This window comes from Belonocnema kinseyi, chromosome 3 (genome assembly GCF_010883055.1).
Source record: "Belonocnema kinseyi isolate 2016_QV_RU_SX_M_011 chromosome 3, B_treatae_v1, whole genome shotgun sequence".
Lineage (NCBI taxonomy): Eukaryota > Metazoa > Arthropoda > Insecta > Hymenoptera > Cynipidae > Belonocnema > Belonocnema kinseyi.
In genome coordinates, this window is record NC_046659.1 from 157582144 (window position 1) to 157590144 (window position 8001).

Sequence of the window (8001 nt, forward strand, 5' to 3'; positions counted from 1 at the left end):
TCTATGCTTTTTTACGCAGGGTACCATTTTTGTGCAAAATGCATATTTTTAACTTGAAAATTCAAGTCCTTGGTTAAAAGTTGAACTTCTTTATTGAAAATTTATTTATTTGATTGAAGATTCATAATTTTAGTTGAAAATCAACTGTTTAATTAAAAATTAACTGTGTTCTTGAAATTTGATATTTTTAGATTTCGAATTTTAAGCCGCTGTTAAAATTTTAATTGCTTTGTTAAAAATTCATTTTTTCTGTTGAAGATTCAGAATATCAATTAAAAATTCAACTGTTTGTTTAAAAATAAACTTTTTTGTTACAAATTAATTTTTTTGTGTTGAAAATTCAACTCGCTGGATTAAAGTTGGTCTATTTTATTAAAAATTCATTGTTTTGATTGAATTTTAGTTGAAAATTCAACTGTTCGAAAATGATCTTATTTCTTGGAACTTTATATTGTTAAATTGAATATTCAAATTCTTGGTTAAAGGTGATATGCTTTATTAAAAATTCATTTTCTTGGTTGAAGATTGAGAATTATAGTTGAAAATTCAACTGTTTGTTTGAAACTTAACTTTTTTGTTGAAAATTCATCAAATTTAATTAAAAATTCCACTTTTTTGGTATAAAATAAAATTTTCTGGTTAAAAATGCAACTGTTTGGTTAAAAATTTATTTCTTTCGGTTGAGAATTCAAATATTTTGTTAAAAAATGGTCTCTTTTGGTTAAATTATAAATTGTGTTTTATTTCAAATTAAAATATTTTTTCGTCGAAACATCAATTCTCATGTTTTGGTTTAAAACACCATATTTACGGTTAGAAAGTTGCACTATTTTGTGGAAAATTCGTCCTTTTGCCTTAAAAATTGAACTATATAGTTCAAATTTTAAATCAATGTTTTCCGTCAAATATTTGACGGAAAATTCAACATTTATTTTCTAAAAAGTGATCTTTTCTCGACAAAAAATTCAAATCTTTGGTTGAAAATTCGACTTCTTTTGGCATAAAATTAATATTCTTGGTTGAAAATTCAACTATTTGGTTAAAAATTCGTCTTCTTTTGGTATAAAATTAATATTCCCGGTTGAAAATTCAACTATTTGGGTAAAAATGTACGCTTGAGAATTCAATTATTTTCTTGGAAAATAGCACTTTTTGATCAATTATAAATTGCGTTTTATTTAAAATGAAAACAGTTTTTCTTGAAATATCAACTATTGTGGAAAATTCGTCCTTTTGGTTTGAAAATGTAACTATTTGGTACATAATTCAAGAGTTTTGTACAAAAATCGCTTTTCCAAATTAAAAAAAAAATATTGTTTTTCAATGAAAATGTATTAATTTCTTTTTCGGTTAACATGTGATCTTTTTGATACTCAAAATTCAACTATTTAGTTCAATACTTGTCTTTTTTCGTAAAAAATTATTATTCCTGGTTAAAAATTCGACTATTAGGTTAAAAATTTATGAATTTTGTTGAAAATTCGTCTCTTTTGGTAGGAAATCGATTTTTTTGGTTGAAAATACAACTTTTTGATTGAAAATTAATATGTTTTGAAATTCAAATCTTTTTTTATTGAAATAACAACTGCTATATATTTTAATTGAATTTTAATTAAGTTAACTACCTTCTTAAAAATTAATTTCTGTTCTTCATATTCATAATTTTAGTAGAAAATTCATCTCTTCGGTAGATAATTGAACTAGTTTTGTTACTGTTTCCCTTTTTGAGGGTAAAAATTAATTTCTTTAACTGAAAATTTAATTATTTAGAAAAAATAAATTTTGTTCAAATTTTGTCTTAGAAATTCAAAAATTATGTAGAAATTTCAACTATGTGGTAGAAAATTCAACTGTTTTGTGGAATATTCGTTTTTTAATTTTTAATTAATTTTTGAAATTGGAAATTTGAGTATTCCATTTTCAATTAAAAATTGATTTTTTAAATTTAGAAATTCAACATACAAAATTCGTCTTTTTGTCTTGAAAATTCAATAGTTTAGTGAAAAAATCAACTTTGTTTTTCAGATAATTCGTTTTTTATACTAAAAATTAATTTTTTTCAATGAAAATGTAACTGTTCCATTTTTGTTTACAATTTGGTCTTTTTCGTTTACAAAGCAACTACTCAGTTGAGAATTCATGTAATTTTTTGATAGAACAAAAATTTTATACGAAATCAATCTTCTTGGTTGAAAATTCAACTATTTGATTGAATTTTTTTTGTAATTCTTAAAAAATTATTCTTTTTTGGGTAAAAAATTTGAAAAAAATTTGATAGATTTCCGGGAATTGATAAGGATTTCTACCAAATTTAAGGTATTTCAAGGATTAGGAAAAATTCCAATACCTTTCAAGGGAATTCATAACATTCCCAAAGATTGTAATTATTTATTTCAAGGAATGTTTTCGTATACTTTTTTATACGAAAATTTTTACTCCATTTTTTACTCCATTTTTATCGTTTTGTTTCTTAAATGAGAATTGAATTAATAGAACTTAATAGGAAAATTTAAATAACTTTTTGTTGAAAAGTCTACTATTATATTTTTGGTTCGAAATTCATCTCGTTTGGTTAAAAGTTCTAGTGTTTGGTTGATTACTTTATTATTTTCTTGAAAATGCAACTATTTTGTCAAAAGGTCATCTATTTTGGTAAAAAATGCTGCTACTTGGTTGAAAGCTAAACTATTTTGTTAAAATTTCTTTTTTTTGTTTGTTAAAAATTCACGTCTTGATTTAGAAATGTAACTATTCCATTTTTAGAAGATTAATTTTCTTGTTTAAAAAATCGTCTTTCAGGTTGAATGTTGACTTTTTTCGTTTGAAGGTTCATTTGAAGATTCATCATTGTAGTTTGACATTCATCGCTTTGGTTGAAAATTTTACTACATTCTTGAAAATCTTTTTTTTAATTGATATAATACTTTTTTTAAAATGAGAACTATTCTTTAAGAAATTCATTTTTTTGTTATTGTTAATGATTCATAATTTTAGTTGAAAATTCATATTTTCGGGTCGAAAGTTCAACAGTTTTGCAGAAAATTAATTAATTTATTTGAAAATAAACTATTTTGATAAAAAATTCAATTTTTTGGTAGAAATTTCAACTACAGTGAAACTCTTCTATAGCACCGATTTTGGGACTGACGGTTGGTGAGAACTAACACATTATAGCCCTCTCCATTTTTATTACTATTTTATATACCTTTTTTTGTTAAAAAGTCGTATTTCCTGGTTGAAAGCTAATCTTTTTGGTTAAAATTGAACTATTTTCTTAAAAATTCATCTTCTTTGGTTCAAAATTTATTTACCTGATTTAAAGTACTTTGTTAAAAATCATTTGTTCAAAGATTCACCTCTTGGTTTAAAATTTAATTTTGTTGTTGGAAATTCGTTTTTTTTGTTTTGTTTAAAATTAATTTTTTGTCTGAAAATTTCACTATCCCATTTTTGGTTGGAAATTTACCCTATATAAGGTAAAAATCGAACAATTTGGTAGATTTTTTTTTTCATTAAAAAATTAAGCTATAATATAACTATTTATATGAAAATTCGTACTTTTTGTTGAAATCAACTGCTTGAAAAGTTGTGTTTTTCTAATTCTTGAAAATTAATTCACAAACTAAAAATTTGATTATTCCATTTTTGGTCCAAAAAATATTTTTTTTTTTAGTTGAAAATTCAAACATTTACTTTAGGACTTATTGTTCTTGATTGAAAGTCTACCTATTTGGGAGAAGATTTAACTATATATTTGTTAAAATATGTTTTTTCCGCTTAATTTGACTGGTTGCAAATTTTTCTTTTTGTAGAAAAGTCATCTTTCTTGGTTGAAAAATTACGCTTTTTTTTTTTTTAAATTAACTGTTTTAAAAAAATTATTTTTTTTTTGTTAGAAAGTTTAACTATTCTGTAGAAAAATAATTTACCTTATTAAAAATTCGGTTTTTAAAATAAAAAATTAAGCTTATTTTTCATGATTGAAAATCCATCTATTTGGATAAAGGTTCAACGATATATTGTTACAAATTTGTTTTTTCTGTTAAAGTGGACTGGTTGAAATTTGTTCTTTTTGATAAAAAATGCATCTTTCTTGGTTGAAAAATCTTTTTTTTTCTGGTTTGAAATTATATTTTGAAAGAATTTTGGGCTACGTTACTTTTCGGGATTGGGGAGGGGAGGGGGGGGGGCAATTACGATCGTCAAGTAGGGGGTTACGGTCGTCAACTACGGATGATGGGGGTGGCAAAAGTAGCTCAAAATTATTTCCGGAACATTGCTCAGACCCAAGTAGCTGATCAATCTCTCTAGCAAGTACCCCAGGCGAAGAGCTTCACAAAGTCGCCATGTAAAACTTTCCACTCGGGCCCATTAGTTTCCAAAGTCTTTTGTTTAAGTCCTTATTCACTTTGCTGCCCTGCAGGGATGCCGCGAAAAAGGAGATCATCTGTGCCTTCATATATGGATGAGGATGATTATAATTTCGAGGAAAAGTACGATAAAGAAGAAGATTTTGACACTCGAGCACCAAGAAATGCTGCAAACGCTCGCGAACGGGCCAGAATGAGAGTTTTAAGCAAAGCCTTTTGCCGGTTAAAAACAACTTTGCCCTGGGTTCCGGCGGATACAAAACTCAGTAAATTGGACACACTTCGTTTAGCTGCCACTTATATTGCACATCTTCGAGCAGTACTGCGCGACGATGGAGATCATCATTCCGAGACGACAAAATCCTTATCTTTGACATTGGTAAGCATTTTATAATCACATTTAATTTCAGGTTGTTTAAAAACAAAATTAGATGATTTTGAATGGGCGGATGTCAATTCCGCCCCAGGTACCTGCACACGGTTCCCCCACTACGCGGCTTCTCTGCACTCAGCCAATCTGCAGCCCCCGAGCCTGGTCAATGGGAGTCCTTTGTACCTAATGAAGACTAAGATAAGGAATATAAAAATTTTTTAGTTTACCACTTCGTAATTTACAAATACATATAATATACCAAATCTGTCAATTCACATCACACTTCTGAAAATTGTTGAAGGATAATTTTCACAAGTGCGATTGTTTGAGAATTAATAGAAAGTTTCAAATTTGGTCAAATTTTAGCTTCAAAAATTTCCCAAAGTTAAGTAAAATATTGCACCAATAAATTAAAGCTATTGCTTTTGTTAAGTAACATATCGTTGGAATCATAATTCGCAGATTTATAATTTTATTGAGTTGACCAAGTTAAGTTTATGTTTGTTGTTTTAAAGAATGTATTTTCAAATATCGAATATTACGTTTGTCAATTACTAAATGCGAAATTTAAAAATGGTTATATTCTGTTTTTAGTCCGTATTGGGTACAAAGGACTCCCGCTGACCAGGCTCGGCGGCTGCAATTCGGCTGAGTATGGGGAAGCCTCGTAGTGAGGGAAACGTACACAGGTGGCTGGGGCGGAATTGCCTTTCAAACAAAAGAGATCAATTTTCTAAAAAAAATTGCAATCCGAAAAAAGCTGAAGTATACTTTAAACAGAAACATTTGCATTTTCAAAATAATAGTGGAATTGTCGATACAAAAAGACAATTTTTTTAGAAGACAGTTGAATTTTTACCCAAACAGAATTAATTTTCTGTACAAAAAGACAAATTTACAACAAAAATTGTAACTTTTAACAAATTAGTTATATTTTTAACGAAATAATATAATTTTCAAATAAATCAATCAGCAATAAAAAAATTACTTTTGAAGAAAGGTCAGCTTTTAACCAGGAAATCGAATTTTTAATAAACAAATATTAATTCTTTACGCGAAATTAAACTTGCAGTTCAAAAAATTGATTCTCCGTACAAACATTAATTTTTAACAAAACAGTTACATTTTCAACCAAAGAGATTGATCTGAAATAAAAAAGTGATTTTTTAAATGTAGATACATTTTTAATACATTAATTGAATTTTCATTCAAGAAGATTCATTTTGCACTAAAAAGTTGAATTGAGAAAAAATACATAAATATTCAGCTTAAAACGATAAATTCTCAACAAATAATAAAAACTACATAAAGGAGATTTTTCAATTAAAAAGAATAGGTTTTATTTTAAAAGGAATAGGTATCATCAGGTATCAAAGTTCCAACTTTTTCTCTTGCAGTATGTAGCTTCTCGGAGAAGTGAAGCATTTTGAAAAAACTGAACACGAGTAATTTCCCCTGAAAAATAGGTCAAAAGCAGTCAACTTTGTGAGACTATAATTTATGACCTATTATAGGGCTAGATCACTGTATTTTTTTTTAATTACTCGATATTGCGTCTACTTCAATTTAACTTTTGAATTTTTTTGTGTAAAATTAAAAGGTTCCAGAGTACAGATACAAACGCAAACACGATTTTTTGAAATTTTTAAAAAAATATTTGCCGAACGCACGGGTGTCATTTCTACAAAACTTGGAATTTTATTCAGGACCCCTTAATAAACCGGTTTATCAAAAACACTCGCATTGCCTACTTAATACGGTAAAAAGACCTTTTTTTTTGTATGAGATGCCTGAACTAAAATGCTTTACTTGTAAAATGAAATCACTACCATTTTCATTTTTTAACTAATAAAAAAGGAACTTTTAACCAAAAGGTTAATTTTTCTAACAGAAAGAGACAAATGTTTAACAAAATAAATGAATTTGCAACGAAATAGTTAAATTTTCAGTTAAAAAAATCAATTCACAATAACAAAAAATTAATTTTCTATCAAAGGACTGACATGAACTTTCTACCAAAAAAGATTAATTTTGGCAAAATATATTAATTTTCAATCAGAGTTTGAATGTTGAACGTTGTTAAATTAAAATAAAAGCGAATTTGCAACAAAATAGTTCAATTTGTGAGCGAAGAAGTTAATTTTAAATTAAAATAATGAATTTTCCATGACAAAAAAAAAGAATTTTTTACAGAAAAGTTGAATATTCTATCAACAAGAGACAAATATTCAACAAAATAGATGAATTAAGAAACAAAAAGATTGAATGTTCATCGAAATTTTTTTTTTACATAAATGAAATAGCTAAGTTTTCAGTTAAAAAATAAATACTCAATACAAAAATAATTTCCATTGAAAGGAATGGATTTTCAACCAAGAAGATGAATTTTCTAAAAAAAATTAATTTTCATTAAAAAAAAAAAAAAATAGTTTTCAACCAACAAAAAAAATTCTCAAGAAAATAGTTCAATTTTTAACCAAAGCGATGGATCTGTAATCAATAAGGTGATTTTTTAACAAAATATGTAGATACAATTTTAACAAATTAATTGAATATTTATTCAAGAAGAAGAATTTTGTAGCAAAAAGTCGAATTGACAATCAATACATAAATATTCAGCTAAAAAGGAGCAATTCTCGACAAATAATAAAAACTATTCTCATGTTATTATATTATAATAATTATTTTATATATTATATTATAATAAATTTATTATTTAGTTATTATATTATAATAAAAACTACTCATGTTTTTCATCAAATCTATGAAAATGAAATGAAAAGGACGCGTAAATTGTGATGGAATGGTTATTTTTAGCCATTATAAATGTTCGCAATTTCAAGACAAAAATATTGCACTAACATTGTTCCAGGTGGATTCACTCTGAGTCAAATCTTAAGATATAACTGAATCAGTTCAGAACTACTCGCTCTCTTCTTCCTCTGTGTTTATGCTAAGCCAGGTGGGACAAATCACTTCTGCCGAGTCACCCTCGTTACCCCCTTTGCGACTTCCTATTTTATTTCAACGCCATTCCTTCTTAGAACCACTTAAAATATGCATTTAAAATTAGATATCAACAATATATAAATTATCTTCACTGTAAACTACCTTTCAAAAGATTTTAAGAGATTTTCAGTCATTTGAAAGGATTTAAAAATATTTAAAGAGATTTTAAGTTATTTTAAATACCACGTATTTGAAATGAAACGAATTAAAAAAAAGAATTATAAAATATTCAAGGAATTGAACCAGTGT

At 26.5% G+C, this 8001-nt stretch overlaps 1 protein-coding gene across 2 annotated transcripts in view; it reads left to right on the plus strand.

Moving 5' to 3' along the window:
- Nucleotides 1-8001, plus strand: part of LOC117170394 (twist-related protein) — a 15020-nt gene that overhangs the window by 1568 nt on the left and 5451 nt on the right. For both annotated transcript variants that reach the window (XM_033357162.1, XM_033357163.1), the window contains exon 2: nucleotides 4424-4749. In XM_033357162.1, coding sequence (XP_033213053.1) covers nucleotides 4426-4749 — 324 coding nt within the window. In that variant the 5' untranslated portion in view covers nucleotides 4424-4425. The remainder of the gene's footprint in view (nucleotides 1-4423; nucleotides 4750-8001) is intronic.